This window comes from Biomphalaria glabrata, chromosome 3 (assembly GCF_947242115.1).
Source record: "Biomphalaria glabrata chromosome 3, xgBioGlab47.1, whole genome shotgun sequence".
Lineage (NCBI taxonomy): Eukaryota > Metazoa > Mollusca > Gastropoda > Planorbidae > Biomphalaria > Biomphalaria glabrata.
The window spans coordinates 32,094,290-32,122,284 of record NC_074713.1 but is presented as its reverse complement, the minus strand read 5'-3'; the positions used below and the strand labels follow the sequence as shown (position 1 = coordinate 32,122,284).

The 27,995-nt window shown below is 40.2% G+C and overlaps 1 protein-coding gene across 3 annotated transcripts in view; it reads right to left on the bottom strand.

The window, feature by feature from the left end:
• Window positions 1–27,995, bottom strand: part of LOC106071377 (neuroglian-like) — a 232,569-nt gene that overhangs the window by 34,838 nt on the left and 169,736 nt on the right. For all 3 annotated transcript variants that reach the window (XM_056024540.1, XM_056024541.1, XM_056024542.1), the window contains 6 exons: window positions 27,567–27,704; window positions 23,529–23,631; window positions 18,233–18,366; window positions 12,553–12,760; window positions 7,120–7,242; window positions 4,827–5,009 (listed from right to left, as the gene is read on the bottom strand). In XM_056024540.1, the coding sequence (XP_055880515.1) occupies window positions 4,827–5,009; window positions 7,120–7,242; window positions 12,553–12,760; window positions 18,233–18,366; window positions 23,529–23,631; window positions 27,567–27,704 (889 nt within the window). The remainder of the gene's footprint in view (window positions 1–4,826; window positions 5,010–7,119; window positions 7,243–12,552; window positions 12,761–18,232; window positions 18,367–23,528; window positions 23,632–27,566; window positions 27,705–27,995) is intronic.

The following is a 27,995-nucleotide window of genomic DNA, read 5'->3' as shown; positions in this document are numbered from 1 at the left end:
TGTTAGATTTAAATAGAGTGAACTGTTAGATTTAAATAGAGTGAACTGTTAGATTTAAATAGAGTGAACTGTTAGATTTAAATAGAGTGAACTGTTAGATACGGAATATACTGATTGAGCTGCTAAATCTTTCTAGAGGGCTAGTTATCAAAAGATGGAAAGTTAAAAAAAATTGATTTGTTCCATTACAAGGGTTGTATGACTGAGTATGACCGCCACATCTGACCAAATGACCATATTTCAAAGTACTGAAAGGTATAAAAGTGTGTGCAATGCATCTCAATTAGGTGGGGAAAAATTAAATTTATTGCCCCCCCCCCCAATCTAGGTTAGCTGGTTAAGCTAAAAAAAAACTCTACATTGATGATATCACATCTCATATCAAACACGTGTCATCTGAAAATTTTCAAAGTTCATTGTTTATTCATTAATTAAACATTGTTTTCGAATTAATAATGAAGCCAGATTCAATATAGATTAAGGCTTGAGATTTGTCTCTCTGTAAATGACTAACCTCCAGGAGCTTTTGTCTCTCTCTAGAAGACTTACCTCCTGGAGCTGTTGTCTCTCTCTAGAAGACTTACCTCCTGGAGCTGTTGTCTCTCTCTAGAAGACTTACCTCCTGGAGCTTTTGTCTCTCTCTAGAAGACTTACCTCCTGGAGCTGTTGTCTCTCTCTAGAAGACTTACCTCCTGGAGCTGTTGTCTCTCTCTCTAGAAGACATACCTCCAGGAGCTTTTGTCTCTCTCTAGAAGACTTACTTCCTGGAGCTGATGTCTCACCCTGGAAGACTTACCTCCTGGAGCTGTTGTCTCTCTCTTGAAGACTTACCTCCTGGAGCTTTTGTCTCTCTCTAGAAGACTTACCTCCTGGAACTGTTGTCTCTCTCTAGAAGACTTACCTCCTGGAGCTGATGTCTCACTCTGGAAGACTTACCTCCTTGAGCTGTTGTCTCTCTCTAAAAAACTTACCTCCTGGAGCTGTGGTCTCTCTGTAAATGACTAACCTCCTGGAGCTGCTGTCTCTCTCTAGAAGACTTACCTCCTGGAGCTGTTGTCTCTCTGTAAATAACTTACCTCCTGGAGCTGTGGTCTCTCTGTAAATAACTTACCTCCTGGAGCTGTGGTCTCTCTGTAAATGACTAACCTCCTGGAGCTGTGGTCTCTCTGTAAATGACTAACCTCCTGGAGCTGCTATCTCTCTCTAGAAGACTTACCTCCTGGAGCTGTTGTCTCTCTCTAGAAGACTTACCTCCTGGAGCTTTTGTCTCTCTCTAGAAGACTTACCTCCTGGAGCTTTTGTCTCTCTCTAGAAGACTTACCTCCTGGAGCTGTTGTCTCTCTCTAGAAGACTTACCTCCTGGAGCTGTTGTCTCTCTCTAGAAGACTTACCTCCTGGAGCTTTTGTCTCTCTCTAGAAGACTTACCTCCTGGAGCTTTTGTCTCTCTCTAGAAGACTTACCTCCTGGAGCTGTTGTCTCTCTCTCTAGAAGACATACCTCCAGGAGCTTTTGTCTCTCTCTAGAAGACTTACTTCCTGGAGCTGATGTCTCACCCTGGAAGACTTACCTCCTGGAGCTGTTGTCTCTCTCTTGAAGACTTACCTCCTGGAGCTTTTGTCTCTCTCTAGAAGACTTACCTCCTGGAACTGTTGTCTCTCTCTAGAAGACTTACCTCCTGGAGCTGATGTCTCACTCTGGAAGACTTACCTCCTGGAGCTGTTGTCTCTCTCTCTAGAAGACATACCTCCAGGAGCTTTTGTCTCTCTCTAGAAGACTTACCTCCTGGAGCTGTTGTCTCTCTCTCTAGAAGACATACCTCCAGAAGCTTTTGTCTCTCTCTAGAAGACTTACTTCCTGGAGCTGATGTCTCACTCTGGAAGACTTACCTCCTGGAGCTGTTGTCTCTCTCTTGAAGACTTACCTCCTGGAGCTTTTGTCTCTCTCTAGAAGACTTACCTCCTGGAGCTGTTGTCTCTCTCTAGAAGACTTACCTCCTGGAGCTGTTGTCTCTCTCTCTAGAAGACTTACCTCCTGGAGCTTTTGTCTCTCTCTAGAAGACTTACTTCCTGGAGCTGATGTCTCACTCTGGAAGACTTACCTCCTGGAGCTGTGGTCTCTCTGTAAATGACTAACCTCCTGGAGCTGCTGTCTCTCTCTAGAAGACTTACCTCCTGGAGCTGTTGTCTCTCTGTAAATAACTTACCTCCTGGAGCTGTGGTCTCTCTGTAAATAAATTACCTCCTGGAGCTGTGGTCTCTCTGTAAATGACTAACCTCCTGGAGCTGCTATCTCTCTCTAGATGACTTACCTCCTGGAGCTGTGGTCTCTCTCTAGAAGACTTACCTCCTGGAGCTTTTGTCTCTCTCTAGATGACTTACCTCCTGGAGCTGTGGTCTCTCTGTAAATAACTTAGTTCCTGGAGCTGTGGTCTCTCTGTAGAAGACTTACCTCCTGTAGCTGTTGTCTTACTCTAGACTCTGTTTGTATAGTAACTGGAGATTTCAACTACCTAAATATTGACAACACACACTGTCAAACTGTAGTCAATACGTCTCCCTCCCCACCAAGCAGGGCAGAACGCTCGACAAATGCTACGTAAATATTAAGCAGGCTTACAAATGTAAACGTTTGTTCCCACTTGGAGAATCTGACCATGTACTACTCCATCTTATACCAAATTACAAACCTACTCTTAAACTACAAAGAGAGTAATAAAAAAGGTCAAGATGTGGTCTGAAGAGGCTGTAGAAAAACTAAGAGGATGCATTGAGAAAACTAACTGGGAAATCTTCATTGAGAACTGTCCAGACATAAACGAACTAACAGAAACTGTGAACTCGTATTTATTATTCTGCGAGGAGTCAACTATTCCAACAAAAACAATAGGCCTACAAGTCTATGGAAACAATAAGCCCTGGATGACCAAAAAAATCAAACATCTTATTACTGAAAAAAAAAACACAAAGTATAAGGCAAGCAACGAGGAGTTTTAAAATGCTAAAAATACACTGAAAAAAAGCAATAATTGAAGAAAAAAAAACATACAAAGAAAAAATTTAGAATTTCTTTGGAAATAACAACTCAAAACAATGCTGGGAAGGATTGAAGAAAATAACAGGCTGCGTCTCAAAACGAGAACAAATTTCAGTGGCTGATAATGAGAAATTCGCCAACGAACTTAATTATTTTTATTCTCGTTTTGACAAAGAAGATTTTGTTGATCTACACAAAGAACTTTTCAACACTCTGTCCAAAGGAAAACAAGAGCCCTACGTCAATTTTGTAACTGAGGATGAAGTGACAAGAGTAGACGTAACAAAAGCTTCTGGACCAGACAAAATCAGTGGCAAGCTGATCAAGCTATGTGCGGAGCAAATCTCTTCTATCTTCTGTCACATCTTTAACCACTCATTGCAAACGTGCGTAATTCCAGACATCTGGAAAACTTCAGAGATCATACCAGTGCCAAAGAAACCAAAAATAGATTGCTTAAATGATTTCCGCCCAGTAGCACTAACACCTATTGTTATGAAATGTTTTGAAAAATATATGCTTAAACAACTTGTAGCAAAAGTCAATAACAGCCTAGACCCTCATCAATTTGCATACAAAGCAGCTAGAGGAACTGAGGATGCCATTCTATTGCTTTTGGACCAGCTTTATAAGCATCTCGATATACCCAAAACATATGCACGAGTCCTCTTCGTAGATTTCTCCTCGGCTTTCAATACCATACAGCCACATCTAATGATAAACAAACTCAGTAACTTAAATGTAAGCCCTTACGTACAAGCATGGGTTCTAAACTTTTTAACCCAACGGCCCCAGTATGTTAACAACACCAAATCGTCAACTCGAGTACTATGTACGGGTGCTCCACAAGGTTGTGTACTTTCTCCTGTACTATACACTCTTTACACTAATGACATAAGAAGCATATATGACTCAGTTAAACTCATTAAATTCGCTGATAATACTGCCATAGTCGGGCTTATTTCAGGAGACGAAACTCTGTATCGAAGCTCGATAGTAGAGTTTACAAACTGGTGCACCGACAACTTTCTAGAACTGAATGTCACAAAAACTAAAGAACTTGTAATAGATTTTAGAAAGAAAAAACAAACTATACGTGAACTGCAAATAAACATGTACATCTATAGAACAAGTAAAGGCATATAAATATCTAGGAGTTATCATCAACAACAAGCTTTTATGGGAAGACCACCTTGGAACTCTGACAAAGAAAACAGCCCAGCGACTCTTTTTTCTATACAAACTCAATAGCTTTAAACTAAACAAGAAGATCCTTGAGACTTTTTACGGCGCGAATATACAAAATCTGCTAACATACGGAATAACTTGTTGGCAAGGCAACGACTCATCTAAACTGTTGCAACGTCTAGAAAACATCATTAAAAAAGCATCAAAAATTACACTCACAACATTACCACATTTTAAGGAACTTTTTGAACAATAGTGCCTAAGAAAAATCGAAAAAATCATGAAAGACAACGGCCACCCGCTCCATCAGAACTACGTCAGGTCGTCGCGACGACTGCTATCAATCAAAACAAGAACGGAGCGGTACAAAACTCATTTGTACCTCACTCGGTCAGACTCTATCCCCGCCACTCATTGATCAGGGAACATGAAATACACCAAGATACCTGTGTGTAGTCGCTGAATGAACTCTTTATGTTGTCTGTTGTATTTGTGTGTATTTTTCTGTTGTGTTGTCTTTATATTAGAAAAGAGTCCTTGTAATCACAACAAATTTCCGTAAGGATCAAAAAAGCAGTCTTAGTCTTAGTCTTAGATAATTTACCTCCAGGAGCTGTTGTAGTTCTCTCAATGTAAAATCCTTCTCCTCTACCAGCTGATGTGCGTGGCCAAATATGGATCCTGTATTTAGTATTAGGTAGTAGTCCAGGCAACATGGCGGTCGTTGCAAAAGGGTCATCTATTTGAGGTTGTCTCTCTTGAAGATCTCCAAGATATAAGCCATGAACTATAAAAGCAAATGATTTGAATATTATAAGAGATTAAAATCTTATACCTTGAACATATCTAATAACTACATGCTGGTTGATCGTATCTAATTACTACATGCTGGTTGATCATATGTAAAAAGGATCATATCTAATAACTACATGCTGGTTGATCATATGTAATAAGGATCATATCTAATTACTACATGCTGGTTGATCATATCTAATAACTACATGCTGGTTGATCATATCTAATAACTACATGCTGGTTGATCATATCTAATAACACTTCATGCTGGTTGATCATATCTAATAACTACATCCTGGTTGATCATATCTAATAACTACATCCTGGTTGATCATATGTAATAAGGATCATATCTAATTACTACATGCTGGTTGATCATATCTAATAACTACATGCTGGTTGATCATATCTAATAACTACATCCTGGTTGATCATATGTAATAAGGATCATATCTAATAACTACATGCTGGTTGATCATATGTAATAAGGATCATATCTAATTACTACATGCTGGTTGATCATATCTAATAACTACATGCTGGTTGATCATATCTAATAACTACATGCTGGTTGATCATATCTAATAACTACATGCTGGTTGATCATATCTAATAACTACATGCTGGTTGATCATATCTAATAACTACATGCTGGTTGATCATATCTAATAACTACATCCTGGTTGATCATATCTAATAACTACATGCTGGTTGATCATATCTAATAACTACATGCTGGTTGATCATATCTAATAACTACATGCTGGTTGATCATATCTAATAACTACATCCTGGTTGATCATATCTAATAACTACATGCTGGTTGATCATATCTAATAACTACATGCTGGTTGATCATATCTAATAACTACATGCTGGTTGATCATATCTAATAACTACATGCTGGTTGATCATATCTAATAACTACATGCTGGTTGATCATATCTAATAACTACATCCTGGTTGATCATATCTAATAACTACATGCTGGTTGATCATATCTAATAACTACATGCTGGTTGATCATATCTAATAACTACATGCTGGTTGATCATATCTAATAACTACATCCTGGTTGATCATATCTAATAACTACATGCTGGTTGATCATATCTAATAACTATATGCTGGTTGATTTGTTATGATTAATGTCATCCTATGGGGGTCTACAAGATTTATAGTACCACTTTTTTCGAGACAAAATAGTAATTTTGACTTTGTAGCTTCGTAGCAACATAGAGCACTAGTGGGTAAAATTTGAATTGTGTTAAAAATGCAACATACCATTTAAAACAGTACAAAACAGATTTTAAAACAGATTTTAAAATGTATAGTATGGATTATATTCAAAGTTATTTATTTAGTGACAATAAAATCAGCAGCAGTATACATTTTGTACAAAAATAATGAAAAAAAATCTATTTTTAAAAATTCATCTTCTATGTAACATTTATAAAAAAGGTATTTGGACATGATCAGTTATATATATAGATCTATTTCAAAATGTTCGCAATAGAGGGTTAAGGAGTACCCATTGCTAGAGGGTTAAGGAGTACCCATTGCTAGAGGGTTAAGGAGTACCCATTGCTAGAGGGTTAAGGAGTACCCATTGCTAGAGGGTTAAGGAGTACCCATTGCTAGAGGGTTAAGGAGTACCCATTGCTAGAGGGTTAAGGAGTACCCATTGCTAGAGGGTTAAGGAGTACCCATTGCTAGAGGGTTAAGGAGTACCCATTGCTAGAGGGTTAAGGAGTACCCATTGCTAGAGGGTTAAGGAGTACCCATTGCTAGAGGGTTAAGGAGTACCCATTAATAGAGGGTTAAGGAGTACCCATAGCTAGAGGGTTAAGGAATACCCATTGCTAGAGGGTTAAGGAGTACCCATTGCTAGAGGGTTAAGGAGTACCCATAGCTAGAGGGTTAAGGAGTACCCATAGCTACAGTAATTACTCTGCACGTTATAGTAAGTATCAAATCATTCCATCACAGACTTAAGTTACTGATTCTTGTCTACATACAAATAAGCGCATTTTTATCGACTGTATTTTATGTTGTAATGCAAGTCTAGAGATAGACATGTACATTGATTACAATGCACTGACCTTCTTGAAAACCAATATCATATCCATCGAGATCTCCTCGATTGTCTAGTGGAGGTCGCCACACCAGGTTAATATGATTATCAGCAATATTCATCTCTTCCAGGTACTGCACAGGACCAGATACTGTGTACAGGTAATGACGTAGTTATAAAAATGACGTCAATTGAAATGTTAGAAAATTATAACGTGTATAGCGATGTAATAGTTATGAAACTGTCAAGTCAGCAGCTGGGAGATTAACCACTCAACTTATTAGACAGTAGCTTGACAGGAACGTCAAAGTACAATACACTGTTGAGAGTCACGTGTTCATTTCAGATAGCTTCATTTCAGATAGCTTCAATTCACATGCAGCTAAAACTAATGATCAGATTTGAAAACAAAGAATCCCCCTAAAAATGTGAAACCAATTTAAATGTAACCCAATCTACATTAAAAGTAAGTAACGAAAGATGAGTACCACACTTTACACGACCAACCCAGTTGCATATTTTACTTTTCTACATCTGATGCCAAGCCACTGTCCGCAGGTTGTCTATTCTTTTGTTCTCGTCGTCTGCGGCAAGGGCTTTTGTTTTGGTCTCACATGTGTGTCCAGCGACCTTTACGAAGGCTCTCGAGCTGTTTTTTTTTTCATGGGTCATCTGATGCCAACAACTTTCCCCCAAGCCAGTGAGGGTAAAATGGCCTTGAGTTTATCTTAATAGTGCTCCCGGGGTCAACTCAAATAAACCGTCCTCTTTAAAGCCCGACTTTGGCGTCAAGAATTTGTGTCCACATAACTCCTCTTTCCTATTTTCGGATTCAAACTTTTTCAATTCTTAAAACACATGCTCACTAAACAACTTTGTCTGCATATCTACTGAAGTGTTGCTAGTATTCACTTTGTCCAGCTCTTTATCTACATATCTACTGAAGTGTTGCTAGTATTCACTTTGTCCAACTCTTTATCTACATATCTACTGAAGTGTTGCTAGTATTCACTTGTCCAACTCTTTATCTACATATCTACTGAAGTGTTGCTAGTATTCACTTTGTCCAACTCTTTATCTACATATCTACTGAAGTGTTGCTAGTATTCACTCTGTCCAACTCTTTATCTACATATCTACTGAAGTGTTGTTAGTATTGTTATGACTTTGCCATGCGCACCACCATCCAGGCTAGTGCAGAGATGCGCACTTCTAGTAACCAAACTAGAACAGGATGTTGACATGAGGAGACTAACGATATCCGCCCAAGTAGAGAGCCAATATGGAGAGATTGTGCCTAAGATAGATGTTGTTTGTGTACCTGTGATGTCTTGTCAATAAATATCGATGTACCTCGTTGAGTTGCCTCACTTAAGTTATTACAATTGGTTGTCATAAGTGGGATTTATAGGCAACTCAACGAGAGGAGGTAGGATTAGATCTCCATGGCATCGCTGAAGCTATTACATCAGCTCTTAATTAAAGAGCTAAGACAAGAGCTTCGAGACCGATGTTTAAAACCTGTCGGTAGCAGGGAAACGGTCATGGCTCGTCTGCGGCAAGCTCTGATCGATGAAGAGGAAGATCCGGAGACCTATCAATTTGAAATTGAGCCTGGGATTGTTGATGTAATGGGCAAGATCCAGGACTTTGTGGATGCGTTTGATGAACAACTGAACATGATTGGGAACAAGATGGGAAACATGAGCAGGAACATAATGTTGAACAAAGTTGATAAAAGTGTATTACAAGTAGAAGGCCAAATAGACCAAAGTGATAACATTGTGTCGCAAGCAAAAGGAGGAATAAACTCGTTAGTTAAAGGGCAGTTACGTGGTCAGGACTGTGGCTGCACAAACAGTGGTGATGGAGGCGCTGGGGATTGGAGCGCCGTCTGTGACTGTGTTGTGGGCAAGTCTGTCGGGGGTGACTTTCAAGGCGAGAAACGTGACGACGATTGCTTCGACGCTCTGAACGGTATGTTTCAAATCGAAAGGAAAGAAACAAATGAAGAAACAAGAGAAGTCTGTTATGTGCCTGAAGTGTTTGTTCCTGTTGCACCTGTTACCAGTATCTCGGTGAGCCGGACAGATCAAGACAACGTTAGGTCTGCGTCCAAGCTTTCTGCTGTGGACCTTAAAGACCTCTGTTTATCTGTCAGTACCTTTGATGAGAACTCAAACCATGAAAGCCTGAAGACCGTTTCTGATTCCTTGCCTTGGATGTCGTCGGGTGAAATTGCGAATACGGGCCTCAACAATGATCGAGACAGAAACAACGAATTGGACTTTAGCAGCTGCATAAGAAAGAACTCGATGCTTGGCAACTGCATCCAGGCGATTGACATGAACTGTATATGCGGCGCCCTGCGGGGACAGTGCCCATGCCAAGAAACCCAGCTACAAGATCTGAACTTGACAGAAATGTGTACTTCTGCCCACATCAGAGAGAGTGACTTGAACGGTGGTGAATTAATTCCAGCGAAACCTGATGTAGTGGTGGAAGAACATTACAAGGATGCTTCATGGGCATACCTTACAGATGAAGCTGAGAAAGACTATGTGCTTGAAACCATGGCTAGCTGTGGGCCTACAACTGTGTCACAACACGTCCATGGAAAAGGTCCGCTGACTCAGCGTCTTAGAACAACAACCCTGGAATCTACGGTGATCGCCACAACATCCATTTGTGTTACGTGGCTGGCAACCCTGACCTCCACTAACTCTCCATGTGTCAGCTGGCTGGCATCAGAGACTATCGTCATGAGGTCGAAGCAGCGACCACGATATCACCTCAAGCATAGACTTGCCAACTGGAAGAAGAGGAAGCGACGACCACGGGAAACTGTGCAGATGGCTTTGTGGGCAACAGGCACCCTAACGTCTGTGGTTCCCACCGATCGACCTCCACCTGAACTGTCAAAGCTCCACTGCAGTGTTTCTTTTCGGGACGAAAAGTGCTAAGACGGGGGCAATGTTATGACTTTGCCATGTGCACCACCATCCAGGCTAGTGCAGAGATGCGCACTTCTAGTAACCAAACTAGGACAGGATGTTGACATGAAGAGACTAACGATTTCCGCACAAGTAGAGAGGGATATGGAGATGCTGTGCTCAAGGCAGATGCCCCTTTGTGTTTGTCATGTCTCAGTGTAAATAAACCTCTATGTCCTCGTTGAGTTGCCTCACTTAAGTTATTACAGTATTCACTTTGTCCAACTCTTTGTCTAGCAATATAAATGCTGGTCGTATTCCGATATGTGAAAACCTAAATCTTGTGCATGATGCTAGGCAAGGATGTTTTCAATGGAAGTGAATGAGATTGTTCTGGTTGGCATCTCATGATTCTGATATCTACACAGGAACGTTGACCTCTGTTTATGAACCACTAATAGGTTACATTCATTGCTCGTTATTGTTATATTTATGTGTCAGAAAATCATTTGTATAATATACCATTTGTCTCACCGGATTCTTCTCCTTTTAACCAATTAGTTTTCAAATAATTCGCCTGCCAAATCGCAGTCCTATAGGGGCCACCTCTGAGTTTGGGTTAATACACCTCAGTACCTAATGCTCTGAGGGGGCGCTCTTCAAGTCACAGCGTAAGGCAATGCAGTACTTTTGTCTTCGGGAAAAGTTTAAGAACAGAGCACTGATGATAAGTACTGGGTAGAGTTACCAGACGTCCAGCAAATGGAGGCCGTGTCCTTCATTTTGAGGTCGTGTCCTCTGGCCGGCCGGCATTAGCCTAAAGGCCTAAAGTATGAAAATGTCCGCTTTTTCACTGGTTTACTGAAATGGCAAAACAAATTGAAGGCAACGTTGGAGAAATGTCAGTCCTCTCGCTGAATGTTTCTGAATACATTCAAAGGCACTACATTCGATGATCTGTGTTTATGAATACAGAACCTAAAGGAAAGATGTTCCATTGCATGACCAGTGTTGAAAAGTTATTGAATTATATACAGGACAGAAAGATTTTTTATTAGCTTTTTTTATGAACAGTGCTGAGCTGTTGAACCTTGTTCTTCAGGGTTCCTAAAACTGTTTGAATTGTTCCTTTCCATTCCCAGATCAAATTTCAACGTTGAGAAAGTCACACAATGGACACAAGAGACAAATAAACGAAGTCTGGATTCAGTGAGAGCTCTTCTTCTCACAAAGTACAATTTGAACTAAAGTTCATGCACGTTGATGTCAAATAATTTTTTCAGAGAAATATGAAATCTATAACGTTACATGACATCCTTTATATGAGTTACATGACATCCTTTATATGAGTTACATGACATCCTTTATATGAGTTACATGACATCCTTTATATGAGTTACATGACATCCTTTATATGAGTTACATTACGTGTAATCAAAGAGAAATATGTCCAGTTTTTTAAAGTTTATTTTGTCTTTGTCCTCCTTTGTAAGGCTGGGTCCTCCTTTGTAAGGCTGGGTCCTCCTTTGTAAGGCTGGGTCCTCCTTTGTAAGGCTGGGTCCTCCTTTGGGTGTGTATATGTCTAGTAACCCGAGTACTGGAGGAGATCTAAACATGCCTATTTCACGACTTTGTCTGATGTGTGTATATGTCTAGTAACCCGAGTACTGGAGGAGATCTAAACATGCCTATTTCACGACTTTGATGTGTGTATATGTCTAGTAACCCGAGTACTGGAGGAGATCTAAACATGCCTATTTCACGACTTTGTCTGATGTGTGTATATGTCTAGTAACCCGAGTACTGGAGGAGATCTAAACATGCCTATTTCACGACTTTGTCTGATGTGTGTATATGTCTAGTAACCCGAGTACTGGAGGAGATCTAAACATGCCTATTTCACGACTTTGTCTGATGTGTGTATATGTCTAGTAACCCGAGTACTGGAGGAGATCTAAACATGCATATTTCACGACTTTGATGTGTGTATATGTCTAGTAACCCGAGTACTGGAGGAGATCTAAACATGCCTATTGGCGTCGCGATAGGGTTAACTGTAGGTTCAGCTGACACATGTGGCAAATCACTCAGGTCAACGGCTGTCGATGGATAAGGGACACTACTGCTAGTACACACAAATATGACCCGTGTTATGGTCATGTGATCGAAATCCTTCACGGACGAGAGTTTGTAAGAAAGAGGCAGTTCAAGCCAGGACAGCGAGGAGACCGGGACTGTGAGTCGGCCATGAAGTCGGTCCTGAAGGAGTCTTCAAGTGAATGTCCGAGACCAGGAATAGATAGAGACAGTAGAGTTTAGTACGGTGATGTACAGTGTAGCATTTTTAGTTGTTGTTAATGTGTTGCCAATTGTCTAGCATTGGCTATTATCTATTCCTTAAAGTACCAGATTATTTGGTACTCTAGTTGGCAAGTTTTTGTGTTGATGTGTTGAGAGAAACCTAACATTAGGATCTATTCAAATCTATTGACCAACTCTATTGTGAAGACGTCAACAACTGGACTTACCTCCTGATGGCGTAGAGAATTGAATAGTTTCAGATGGAGCACTGACAAAATAATTATTTAATAAGGCAACTCTAGCTTCTAGTCTTGCGTTAGGCATCAAGTGTTTGATGGACGCATTATAAATGTTGAACTGATTTTCGAGGTCATCTGGACGAAGGTCAACATCTCTGATAGTTTCTTGTTTATAGCCTTGAAGCCAAAATTGTATCTAAATTATTGAAGAAAAAATTGTCTGATTAAGAAACAGTAAATTTATTTAGATCAAGTCATTGAAATAGTAGCAAGGATGGAAGGATCAACAAGAACATACAATGGAACTGAAAAACACAAAGTTGAAGTTTAGATTTTGTGAAACAAATAGTATGTCTACAAATAGTATGACTACAAATAGTATGACTACAAATAGTATGACTACAAATAGTATGACTACAAATAGTATGACTACAAATAGTATGACTACACCGTTGACTTTATTTTAGATCCAGTTTGGTTTTTGTCTCTATTTGAATAAAAGTTACATTTAGTCTTTTTCACAAAGCAGTTTGTCAAGAAATTTCAAGTTTATACGTTAAGATACATTAAGGCCTTCAGCGGTTTAGTGGTCTACTAGCAGTTTGTCAAGACATTTCAAGTTTATACGTTCAGATACATTAAGGCCTTTAGCGGTTTAGTGGTCTACTAGCAGTTTGTCAAGACATTTCAAGTTTATACGTTCAGATACATTAAGGCCTTTAGCGGTTTAGTGGTCTACTAGCAGTTTGTCAAGAAATTTCAAGTTTATACGTTCAGATACATTAAGGCGTTCAGCGGTTTAGTGGTCTACTAGCAGTTTGTCAAGACATTTCAAGTTTATACGTTCAGATACATTAAGGCGTTCAGCGGTTTAGTGGTCTACTAGCAGTTTGTCAAGACATTTCAAGTTTATACGTTCAGATACATTAAGGCCTTTAGCGGTTTAGTGGTCTACTAGCAGTTTGTCAAGACATTTCAAGTTTATACGTTCAGATACATTAAGGCGTTCAGCGGTTTAGTGGTCTACTAGCAGTTTGTCAAGACATCTCGAGTTGATACGTTCAGATACATTAAGGCCTTCAGCGGTTTAGTGGTCTACTAGCAGTTTGTCAAGACATTTCAAGTTTATACGTTAAGATACATTAAGGTCTTCAGCAGTTTAGTGGTCTACTAGCAGTTTGTCAAGACATTTTAAGTTTATACGTTCAGATACATTAAGGCCTTCAGCGGTTTAGTGGTCTACTAGCAGTTTGTCAAGACATTTCAAGTTAATACGTTCAGATACATTAAGGCTTTCAGCAGTTTAGTGGTCTACTAGCAGTTTGTCAAGACATTTCAAGTTAATACGTTCAGATACATTAAGGCCTTCAGCGGTTTAGTGGTCTACTAGCAGTTTGTCAAGACATTTCAAGTTAATACGTTCAGATACATTAAGGCGTTCAGCGGTTTAGTGGTCTACTAGCAGTTTGTCAAGACATTTCAAGTTAATACGTTCAGAAACATTAAGGCCTTCAGCGGTTTAGTGGTCTATTAGCAGTTTGTCAAGACATTTCAAGTTTATACGTTCAGATACATTAAGGCGTTCAGCAGTTTAGTGGTCTACTAGCAGTTTGTCAAGACATTTCAAGTTAATACGTTCAGATACATTAAGGCCTTCAGTTTGGTGCTACAAGTCAACGACCTTAAAGAACACCCCCACACATTATTTTTTTTTTACACATTCAATTAAACCTTTTCGCATTTCAGCAACACCCTTAATAGCCAGTGTGTTCTAGTACCTGATACTGCCCGCGCCCTCCCAAACACCCTTAATAGCCAGTGTGTTCTAGTACCTGATACTGCCCGCGCCCTCCCAGACACCCTTAATAGCCAGTGTGTTCTAGTACCTGATACTGCCCGCGCCCTCCCAAACACCCTTAAAAGCCAGTGTGTTCTAGTACCTGATACTGCCCGCGCCCTCCCAGACACCCTTAATAGCCAGTGTGTTCTTGTACCTGATACTGCCCGCGCCCTCCCAGACACCCTTAATAGCCAGTGTGTTCTTGTACCTGATACTGCCCGCGCCCTCCCAGACACCCTTAATATCTAGTGTGTTCTAATACCTGATACTGCCCGCGCCCTCCCAGACACCCTTAATAGCCAGTGTGTTCTAGTACCTGATACTGCCCGCGCCCTCCCAGACACCCTTAATAGCTAGTGTGTTCTAGTACCTGATACTGCCCGCGCCCTCCCAAACACCCTTATTAGCCACACAGTGTGTTCTATAGTAGCTGATACGTTGAACTGACCGCGTCCTCCCAAACACACTTACTTCTGAGCTGTCAAGTCGAGATCACTCCTTTCGCTCCGCCCTAGCCCCCATTCAAAACGTGAATGTTATCATCTGTTATATCTAATTGTCTCGCCTCGCTGTATAAAGCTACTCCTCCCCGTGATTTCAATAACGCCTTAGGAAATAGTCCTACATACAATCTCCGAGTAGCCATCGACATTTCTTTATCGAAATAGTTCAGAAGCTCTCTGATGCTTTTTAGTATGAGCTTTTTATTATTATTTTTGCATTCTGCGCATTGAACACACACACATAACATTTTGACCGAAACATCCCCATCTCCCAATAACTGCGCATTGAACACACACACATAACATTTTGACCAAAACATCCCCATCTCCCAATAACATGATTTTGGTGCATAATTTACAATGTTACGGCCCGCGCGACCTCCTACACAAACACATACTTCTGGCCTGAGAATTGTAGTTTCACATGTGTAACTTTGCCCAACACCCAGAGCTCCTAAGTAAGTGTACACTCACATCACTGACTTCTTGATGCAATCTTTAAGCAGTTCAAAGCTCTATGTTGATTTTGGTCAGACCCCTAGTTTCGCTATCACCCATGCATCTAAATGTTCTCTCACTCCAGTTCTCTTTTTTAACTCCACCCTCAATACACCAAATACTCAAGTTATATCTATATTTTGTTTTGATACATTCTTACACACCAAATAATCAAGTTATATCTATATTTTGTTTTGATACATTGTTACACACCAAATAATCAAGTTATATCTATATTTTGTTTTGATACATTCTTACACACCAAATAATCAAGTTATATCTATATTTTGTTTTGATACAATCTTACACACCAAATACTCAAGTTATATCTATATTTTGTTTTGATACATTCTTACACACCAAATAATCAAGTTATATCTATATTTTGTTTTGATACAATCTTACACACCAAATACTCAAGTTATATCTATATTTTGTTTTGATACATTCTTACACACCAAATAATCAAGTTATATCTATATTTTGTTTTGATACATTCTTACACACCAAATAATCAAGTTAAATCTACATTTTGTTTTGATACATTCTTACACACCAAATAATCAAGTTATATCTATATTTTGTTTTGATACATTCTTACACACCAAAAAATCAAGTTATATCTACATTTTGTTTTGATACATTCTTACACACAAAATAATCAAGTTGTATCTACATTTTGTTTTGATACATTCTTACACACCAAATAATCAAGTTATATCTACATTTTGTTTTGATACATTCTTACACACCAAATAATCAAGTTATATCTACATTTTGTTTTGATACATTCTTACACAACAAATAATCAAGTTATATCTACATTTTGTTTTGATACAATCTTACACACAAAATAATTAAGTTATATCTACATTTTGTTTTGATACATTCTTACACACCAAATAATCAAGATATATCTACATTTTGTTTTGATACATTCTTACACACCAAATACTCAAGTTATATCTACATTTTGTATTGATACATTCTTACACACAAAATACTCAAGTTATATCTACATTTTGTTTTGATACATTCTTACACACCAAATAATCAAGTTATATCTACATTTTGTTTTGATACATTCTTACACACAAAATAATCAAGTTATATCTACATTTTGTTTTGATACATTCTTACACAAAAAAATAGCTTTCATTTTTTTTCATTATTTTCAACTGAATTTGTATTTTTTACAACGAAATTCGCCCTCGATCAAGAAAGGAGACAACTCACACAAATGATTGTATTAAGGGAGGGGCACGTAATATTAAAATGGTTAAACATAGTAATAGATAGCCCTTATAGTATTTAGATTCATAACTTTGTTCACAGATATAATGTGATTTTTATTTGAACTACGCTTCCACCCCCCACCCCCTAAAACAAAACAAAAACCAATAACAACTTAGAATTGGTTATGGGAGGGGGAAGACTCCATATACCACCCGACCCCTATTTACACTTATAATTACATTTTAGAGTTTAAACATTGTGCGTTTTGGGGGGAGGGTTATTACTGCAGCACTGTATTACAATAAGACAAAATATCATTAGATGTCATCTATTTCTTAGATTAGTAAGTGAATAGTGTGTGATTCCTATACCAACATTCGTCCACCTTTCTCCCCACCCATCATTTTGCTAGCAATCGCTGACGAAATTATATTCCACAATAAATCCTTCACATCATCACTGCCCTATAGAGCACAAGGGTCTAAAAGAGGAACTTTACTTCCTTTACTTCTAACTCTATGACCTCACAATGTTTAGGCCCATTACACATTTGTCCTCATTACTAATGTACTAAATAGATAATTATGATAACTTACTACATGAAAGCTAGACTGTGGTGCATTATGTTTCTATTCATCTTGACATCTAACTTACTACATGAAAGCTAGACTGTGGTACATTATGTTTCTATTCATGTTGACATCTAACTTACTACATGAAAGCTAGACTGTGGTACATTATGTTTCTATTCATGTTGACATCTAACTTACTACATGAAAGCTAGACTGTGGTACATTATGTTTCTATTCATGTTGACATCTAACTTACTACATGAAAGCTAGACTGTGGTACATTATGTTTCTATTCATGTTGACATCTAACTTACTACATGAAAGCTAGACTGTGGTACATTATGTTTCTATTCATGTTGACATCTAACTTACTAGATGAAAGCTAGACTGTGGTACATTATGTTTCTATTCATGTTGACATCTAACTTACTACATGAAAGCTAGACTATGGTGCATTATGTTTCTATTCATGTTGACATCTAACTTACTACATGAAAGCTAGACTGTGGTACATTATGTTTCTATTCATGTTGACATCTAACTTACTACATGAAAGCTAGACTATGGTGCATTATGTTTCTATTCATGTTGACATCTAACTTACTAAATGAAAGCTAGACTGTGGTGCATTATGTTTCTATTCATGTTGACATCTAACTTACTAAATGAAAGCTAGACTGTGGTGCATTATGTTTCTATTCATGTTGACATCTAACTTACTAAATGAAAGCTAGACTGTGGTACATTATGTTTCTATTCATGTTGACATCTAACTTACTAAATGAAAGCTAGACTGTGGTGCATTATGTTTCTATTCATGTTGACATCTAACTTACTAAATGAAAGCTAGACTGTGGTGCATTATGTTTCTATTCATGTTGACATCTAACTTACTACATGAAAGCTAGACTGTGCTGCATTATGTTTCTATTCATGTTGACATCTAACTTACTACATGAAAGCTAGACTGTGTTTCTATTTTCATCTTGATTCTCATTCAAAAAGAAACTTTTGTTTACCTTAAAACCTCGAAACTCTCCACGAATTCGAGAATCATTTTTTCCAATTTCTCTGCTGTCAAATTTCCATCGAAAAGTCACCAGCTCTGACGTGATGTCCGATGTTTCAAGGTCGAAAGGAACAATCTGGGGAGCTAATGAAAAAACAATTGACCCGGACTACGGAATGATGAGGAGGCGCGGTGGCTGAGCGGTAAAGCGCGTGGCTTCCAAACAGGGGTTCTGGGCGCTCTGAGTCCACCCAGCTTAAATGGATGCCTGACATATGTTGGTAAAGGCGGATATCGTTGTGCTTGCCACATGACACCCTCGTTAACCTAGGCCACAGAAAACAGATGACATTTACATCTTCTGCCCTATAGATCGCATGGTCTCAAAGGGGAACTTTAACTTTTTTACTTAACGAGTGATGGGATATTGTGCAAATAACAATGAAGGTCTTACTGTTAAGAAGATCAATTATTGTCCCGCCTTTGAAACTAGGGCCTGGGCAGACGAGGAATCTAGAACACCAACAGATTTTCTACTATTTCATCTGCACTAATGTATTTTTCAGTCAGCAGAACAGTGTTACGCCATACCAACATTCAAATGGTTTGTTAAAGTACATTAACTGTTGAGTCAATCCGATTCTTTTGTCTTCGGACGAACTGTCACGTCCCCCAGAGAAATAGCTGACAGCCTTGCATCCTTAATAGCAGAAAGGTCATCCACTGCACACTACACGCCAGAGTTCCAAAAAGTCAAAACCAGGGAGGAAAGACACCCCATTGATTTCAGGTCAGAGAACAATGAAGACTACAACAAACCGTTCTCGCTTAAGGAACTGAGGGAATCGCTGGACAAGTCACATGACACAGCGCCTGGAGAAGACGAAATCCATTACCAGTTCCTCAAGCACCTTCCCGAACCCTCATTGGCAGTCCTGGTAGGGGTCTATAACTGTGTGTCGCAAACAGGCGCTTTCCCAAACAGCTGGAGGAAAGCCACAGTTATACCGATAACTAAACCGGGAAGAGACGGCTCTGACCAATAGCACTAACAAGCTGCATCTGCAAAACCATGGAAAGAATGATTAACAGTAGGCTAGTCTGGTACCTGGAGAGGCCGGAGGATTTCCAGCTACCCGTCGCCTCAGCGTGGCCCTCCGGTGGAAACATCCAGAGGTGGATCTGGACAGGCTAAGAACGAGTGGCGAACCAGGCCTTCTAGCAGGTCTCCCTGGTTGAGCTTTTGTTTTTTTTTATCTCACTCGGGGTGGGGATGGAACAAGTAACCTGCAACCCAGTCCAAAAAGTCCGCCACGCCGTTCCACAAAGGGGGTCGTCATCAGTACCAGGAGCCTGGAGTGGCGACCCTCGCACGGAACTGTGGCGGTTACAGTATAGGAATATGAGACAAGCTCCCCGCAGTTAGCGCTGTTCTCGACCACTTATAGCGAGTGGGCAAAGAGCGAGGACGGTGCGCTGTGTACTCGGCACGGCCCGGTCTGGCTCAGTCAATCGATATGGCCGTCTACCGCTGGGTGCCCTCAGACAGGACAGGGGTGAAGAGCCCCATGTCCAGGCCTGGTGGTTGGATAAAAGCCTTTCTAACCATCAACGGGATAATGGCGCCTCCGGCGCCGATTCCCTACTGGACTTCATCGAAGGTACCTGGAGAGGAATAAAGTGATCTCCAATTACCAGTGCGGTTTCCGGCAGGGGCGGACAACAACTGACCACCTGGTAAGGCTGGAAGCTTATATTAGAAATGCATTACTCAGAAGAGAACATCTAGTAGCTGTATTCTTCGATATAGAAAAGGCCTATGACACAACCTGGAAACATGGCATTCTACGTGACCTGGAGCTTATGGGGCTTAAGGGACACCTCCCCCGTTTTGTGGGGGAATTCCTGAAAGACCGAAAATTTCAGGTTCGAGTGGGCAACTCCGCTTCTGACACTCATGACCAGGAAATGGGTGTACCCCAGGGCAGCATTCTGTCAGTCACCCTGTTCAACATTAAAATAAATAGCATCATAAATGCTCTGTCCCCTGGCATAGAGTGCACTTTGTATGTTGATGACTTTGTCATTTTTACTTATGGGAAAAATATGAACACCTTAGAAAGAAAATTACAGTTATGTTTAAACAAAATTCAGGGTTGGGCAAACGATAATGGTTTTGAATTTTTGGACTCCAAAATAGTTAGTATGCATTTTTGTAATCTAAGGGGACTCCACCCAGACCCTGAACTATTTATACACAAAAAGAAGATCCCGTCGTGAAAACTACAAAATTTTTAGGCCTCACCTTAGATTCCAAATTTAATTTTCTCCCTAACATTAAGGAACTTAAGAAGAAATGCCAAAAGTCATTAAACATACTTAGAGTACTCAGCCATACGGACTTGGGAGCTGACAGAGATACCTTGCTGCTGCTATATCGGAGTCTAATTCGATCCAAGCTAGACTACGGATCCATAATATATGGAGCAGCAAGGAAGTCAAACCTAAAAATACTGGAACCAATACAAAATGCTGCCTTGCGTCTCTGTCTCGGCGCGTTTCGTACATCACCTGTCCCAAGTCTCCATGTGGAGGCTGGAGAACTCCCCATGGATATAAGAATGAAAAAGCTTGCAATGCAGTATATAGTCAAGCTAAAATCCAACCCCAAGAACCCTGCTTTCGTTTCCATATTTAACCCCACAGAGGTAGAATTATACAATCGAAGGCCTAACGTCATACAGCCGTTGGGCCTTCGAATGAGAGAACCCATCCAAAATTTAACCCCACCCATTGACCAAATCTCTAAAATAGAAACCCCTCAGAATCCTCCTTGGCTAATGAATAAACCCAAATTAAATGTATCCCTCCTTAATTTCAAAAAAGAAAATACAGACCCAAGCATACTACAAGTCCACTTTAGGGAACTGCAGGAGAGCTACGGAGATTGTGGCACCATCTACACAGACGTATCCAAAATGGATGGAAAGGTCGCGTGTGCCTGCTCCTTTCGGAACAAAACAATCTCCCGTAGACTCCCCGATGGCTTCTCCATCTTTACTGCATTGCAAGCTTTGGGGCGGATGAAGACTGACATCCCATTGGTACATAAGAGCCTGAAGCTGTTGGACCAAATAACAGCCGACCTTCATCTGGGTCCCCTCCCATGTTGGCATTGAGGGAAACGAAGCCGCAGACAGAGAAGCAAAGAGAGCCCAAAATCATGCGGTGTCAGGAACCCAAATTCCCTGCTCGGACCTGAGACAAAGTATTGCCTCTGCCACCTATCGAGAGTGGCAGAACCGATGGGAGGCTGAGACTCACAGTAAACTCAGGCAGATTGTGGCGGATGTCAGGTGGCGGCCCACATCTAAGGGTCTGACAAGGCGTGGAAGCACGACCATGTCCAGACTTAGGATTGGCCACACCTACATCACGCACTCTTTTGTGCTGAAGAGAGAGGAGCCCGCACTTTGTGAGTACTGTGACTCTCGCCTCACCGTGGAACATATCCTCGTTGATTGCCCCAGATACCAGGATGTCAGGGAGAAATATTTTAGAGCCACTAACTTAAAAACACTATATGATAATGTCGACCCTGGGAAGGTACTGGGCTTTATCCGGGAAGTGGTGTTATCTACGAAGATCTGATTTATGAATTTGTGAACATGTACTATTTACATTAGATTTTTACCAAATAATTAAATTTTTACTACCTTTACTATTTTAACTGTGAATAGACCTTGATTTTAATGATATGACTGTATAGAATCTGGCCCTTGTTGTTTCGAGAGAGAGTAGTCCTTAAGGGACTGCAGGCACGACATGGCCTAAATTGTGCCGATGTGCCTAAAAGCAAAATCAAATCTTTTGTCTTCATCGTTGATCAGAAGTTCCCTGTTGATCAAAAGTTCCCTGTTGATCAGAAGTTCCCTTCGATCTCTGACGGAATAAAGGAAATCAAAAGCCTATGTGTTTATCATTGTACTGCTCCCACCCAAACAACAAATGGTCACAGAGCCACTTTCAGCCTTGAGGCCCTGCGCTGAATTCGGAAGGTCAAAATCTGTCTGAGGATATTTACTCAATAGCTCTGTGTGCGGTCATTGATGACGTGATCTGGTGTACGGCCCTCATCCTCATGGAAACGTACATAATAAGAAATGGATACACGAATAAGAAGAAACCTTCTTCTGAAGTACCGAGCCCACAAGTGGTAACGAAGTAAGAAAGGCTTACTAATCCTTGTTCTATTCAACACACAAGGGCAAGATGAAAACTTACAGCCTGTTCAGTTTGTGGAATTTGCCCTCCCTGGTGGGCCAAGGAGTCTGCAATAGTGTTGCCAGTCACACCTATGTGACTCGGTACCCACTGCATTATTCCAAGGGTGCCATAGCGCTGCTTTATGTTGTGTGAGGCCAAGATGACAGTGTCGATATTGGGTGGCCATGGTCCAGGGCTTTGCAAAGCCTGTAGTACAGATTTTGAGTCAGTGACCACAACAATATGTGTTGCCCTCAAATGTCCCTCGCCGAGTTGAGAGTCAATGACCTTTAAGGCTTCACAGACTGCCATGGTCTCCGCATCAAAGCTGCAAACACTACCACATAGTTCAAAGAGTTTTACTGAGTAAGAGCCAAGAAAGTCGATGTAGGCTCCATAGCTTGCTCTTCCAGAATCTATCAATGCCGACCTATCAGTGTATGCAAAAATAGCACTGGGCTTGAAGGTATTAATAGTCTCCAGTGTCGTGAGATGAACGACTTAGCTTAGTGGCATTAGGGTCTACTAGTTTTAAGCGTATATCTGGGGGTCGTTGGGCGGCATCAAAGGGGAAGGGAATGAAAACGTTGAATGTTTTGTCGGTTGGTGGAGAGGCCAGCTTTATCAGATAGTCTAGTGGCATGATGCATAAAAGACTGCATCTGGATACGTCTTCTGCATTTCCAACCATCCATTAGTTTTCTAGCTGGGAGGTCAAAGAAAGAAGATGGACAGATCACGTTTGATGCCCCAAGGGTCCAACAGACCAAGGGATAGGTAAAGTGAAGTGGTAGGGCAATGGTGGACATTAGAGTTGATCCATTCGTAAAGACATGTCCAGAGTTAGCGGCGTTTCTCTCTCATGGTTTTACGATAATTACAATAATATTCTTAGTACTACACATAAAGTGACGTGAATAGTTCAATGCATAAAACAATAAGATAATATAAAGTTTCATTCGATTTTATTCCACGATTTGGTTTTTTTTTTTAAATGAAGGGACTACAGCTCTTAATAAGGAGTATTCTAATCAACTTACCCCCTTCATCGGAATAACCAGTAATTGTTGGAGCTTGGAGCGGACAATCATTGACTTGATTCGCTGATTTAATTGTTATCTGATAAGGCTGATATGAAGCTCCCTTTATAGGCAGAGAAGAGGTTAATTACATTATATTAATGCAAGTCAAATAAGTAAAATAAAATCCTTTAAGAAAATTATCTAAGGGAAATAGCCCGAATTTACTACTACATCTTTCAATAATGTAGAAGTTATTTACCTTATTCGATATCAGGCAAAATAATTAATTACCAATAACTATAATGAAACATTCTAAAGTTCTTTCTAAAAGTCCACAATGTATTTTCGTTTTCAGCGAGCTATGGAATGTGTCGCTATCTATGGAATGTGTCGCTATCTATGGAATGTGTCGCTATGGAATGTGTCGCTATCTATGGAATGTGTCGCTATGGAATGTGTCGCTATGGAATGTGTCGCTATCTATGGAATGTGTCGCTATGGAATGTGTCGCTATGGAATGTGTCGCTATCTATGGAATGTGTCGCTATGGAATGTGTCGCTATGGAAAGTGTCGCTATGAAGTAGAAGAGATTAAGGTCTCACTGAAGTCATCACAACCTAAACTTGTAAAGTAAACTTGTTGCCTAAGTCATCTGAAAGTAATTTAAAGAAAACATATCTTGCCGAGATCGTATGTTAGAGAAAATAAAATAGATCTAACATTTTAAGCGGGCCCCGAAAGGGGAAAGTCTCAATTAGTTTTGTGTAGTCTGTTCGTTATCTTAACCTTGAAGGTGCTAGAAGGGTATGGGACGTCCTAACGGTCGGAGGGCGTCTCCTACGATTCGGCGTGAACGTTACTTTGCAATGGGTGCCCGCCCATTGTGGGGTGGTCAGCCACGATTTGGCTGACCAGCTCGCGAAAACCGCGGTCGCAACGGCGCTCGAAAATGATGAACCGTACTCATATGAAAGTGTACGATCCCTAGTCAACCAGCGCATGTTGACACTTTGGCACGACGGCTGGGATTCTTCGGACAAGGGGCGTGAGCTTTATCGGGCAATGAGGAGACCTTGATTAAGATCTATTTTCTATTAAATGGCAATTTTTAAAAATGTAACTAAAGTGTGACGCCATCTGCGAAATTCAAATCCTTCAAATACAACTAGGAGATAACAGTGAGCAGGGTTAGAACTAGGAGATAACAGATAATTTTTTTAAATTTTTCAGCACATTGCCCCAAAAAAAAGGCAAAAATAAATTTAAACAACTTAATAGCACAATAGCAACAATAAGATATCAATAATAATAATAATACAGAAAAAAATTATATAGGCTATAAATGAAAAAAAAAGGAAATTTTTATATTTGTATACTGCTCATAACATTTGTATAATACATTTTACATAAAAAGTTTAGGCCTACACTTTATAAAATCAGTTGAGTCTGGTAAAAATTTAACCGACACGGGTTAGATCTTTATAAAGGCTGAGTTATTCTAAATACGCGAAAAGCAATAACAGGAAACATTTTCGTATTTGTTCTCATCCATGGCAAGTTGGAGAAGTCGTGAGTCAGTCATCGGGGCCAAGACTTGTAGAGATGGTTTGAAACGTTAAAGATATTCCTTCATAAATGAACATCTATAAGTCCTAGCTCAAACGTCCTGCAGGGGATAACAGTGAGCAGGGTTAGAACTAGGGGATAACAGTGAGCAGGGTTAGAACTAGGAGATAACAGTGAGCAGGGTTAGAACTAGGAGATAACAGTGAGCAGGGTTAGAACTAGGGGATAACAGTGAGCAGGGTTAGAACTAGGAGATAACAGTGAGCAGGGTTAGAACTAGGAGATAACAGTGAGCAGGGTTAGAACTAGGGGATAACAGTGAGCAGGGTTAGAACTAGGAGATAACAGTGAGCAGGGTTAGAACTAGGAGATAACAGTGAGCAGGGTTAGAACTAGGAGATAACAGTGAGCAGGGTTAGAACTAGGGGATAACAGTGAGCAGGGTTAGAACTAGGAGATAACAGTGAGCAGGGTTAGAACTAGGAGATAACAGTGAGCAGGGTTAGAACTAGGGGATAACAGTGAGCAGGGTTAGAACTAGGAGATAACAGTGAGCAGGGTTAGAACTAGGAGATAACAGTGAGCAGGGTTACAACTAGGAGATAACAGTGAGCAGGATTAGAACTAGGAGATAACAGTGAGCAGGGTTTAGAACTAGGAGATAACAGTGAGCAGGGTTAGAACTAGGAGATAACAGTGAGCAGGGTTAGAACTAGGAGATAACAGTGAGCAGGGTTAGAACTAGGAGATAACAGTGAGCAGGGTTAGAACTAGGAGATAACAGTGAGCAGGGTTAGAACTAGGAGATAACAGTGAGCAGGGTTAGAACTAGGAGATAACAGTGAGCAGGGTTAGAACTAGGAGATAACAGTGAGCAGGGTTAGAACTAGGAGATAACAGTGAGCAGGGTTACAACTAGGAGATAACAGTGAGCAGGGTTAGAACTAGGGGATATCCTAACGACAGTTCGAAATGCGGGAACAGGCAGCCATGCATAAACTTGTAGTGAATACATATAAAGAAGACACCTCAAAAGTTCTCAAAATTTGTTTTCTTGTTTTTCCCTTTAAACGAACATTCAGGTCTCTGTTGATCTTACCGAACATTCAGGTCTCTGTTGATCTTACCGAACATTCAGGTCTCTGTTGATCTTACCGAACATTCACGTCTCTGTTGATCTTACCGAACATTCAGGTCTCTGTTGATCTTACCGAACATTCCGGTCTCCGTTGATCTTACCGAACATTCACGTCTCTGTTGATCTTACCGAACATTCAGGTCTCTGTTGATCTTACCGAACATTCACGTCTCTGTTGATCTTACCGAACATTCACGTTTCTGTTGATCTTACCGAACATTCACGTCTCTGTTGATCTTACCGAACATTCAGGTCTCTGTTGATCTTACCGAACATTCCGGTCTCCGTTGATCTTACCGAACATTCACGTCTCTGTTGATCTTACCGAACATTCAGGTCTTTGTTGATCTTACCGAACATTCAGGTCTCTGTTGATCTTACCGAACATTCAGGTCTCTGTTGATCTTACCGAACATTCCGGTCTCCGTTGATCTTACCGAACATTCACGTCTCTGTTGATCTTACCGAACATTCAGGTCTCTGTTGATCTTACCGAACATTCACGTCTCTGTTGATCTTACCGAACATTCAGGTCTCTGTTGATCTTACCGAACATTCAGGTCTCTGTTGATCTTACCAAACATTCCGGTCTCCGTTGATCTTACCGAACATTCACGTCTCTGTTGATCTTACCTAACATTCACGTCTCTGTTGATCTTACCGAACATTCACGTCTCTGTTGATCTTACCGAACATTCACGTCTCTGTTGATCTTACCGAACATTCAGGTCTCTGTTGATCTTACCTAACATTCAGGTCTCTGTTGATCTTACCGAACATTCAGGTCTCTGTTGATCTTACCTAACATTCAGGTCTCTGTTGATCTTACCGAACATTCACGTCTCTGTTGATCTTACCGAACATTCAGGTCTCTGTTGATCTTACCGAACATTCTGGTCTCTGTTGATCTTACCAAACATTCACATCTCTGTTGATCTTACCTAACATTCACGTCTCTGTTGATCTTACCGAACATTCAGGTCTCTGTTGATCTTACCGAACATTCACGTCTCTGTTGATCTTACCGAACATTCACGTCTCTGTTGATCTTACCGAACATTCAGGTCTCTGTTGATCTTACCGAACATTCACGTCTCTGTTGATCTTACCAAACATTCACGTCTCTGTTGATCTTACCGAACATTCACGTCTCTGTTGATCTTACCGAACATTCAGGTCTCTGTTGATCTTACCGAACATTCCGGTCTCCGTTGATCTTACCGAACATTCACGTCTCTGTTGATCTTACCGAACATTCAGGTCTCTGTTGATCTTACCGAACATTCAGGTCTCTGTTGATCTTACCGAACATTCAGGTCTCTGTTGATCTTACCGAACATTCAGGTCTTACCGTGCTAGAATGAATGTGTTCATATTGCCTACAGTCATTGATATTGATATGTTCTGTAGTACTTTCCGCTTGACCTAGTCTTGTCAGTGATAATATATAATAACACCCGCGTCCTCCTTGGAGCTCTGGTGGCACTGGCTGTCAAAAAAAATCAAACCCTCAAATAAATGAAACAAATACATTGACATAGAATTCTACATTGTTAACAATGCTCTAGATATAGGGATAGTTGCCTGGGACTATGTGTCAGTGTCCCCCAAAACAAAAAGTGAAACTTTTTAAATTATAAAGTTAGATCTCAAATAGAGCATAATTAATATGTATATATATATATATATATGATTCTCTACGTCGTCCAATCATGGAAAGATAACTCTTTTATTTTTAAAAGTCGACTACCTAGAGTTACCCCACGTAACTTTCGCGGCG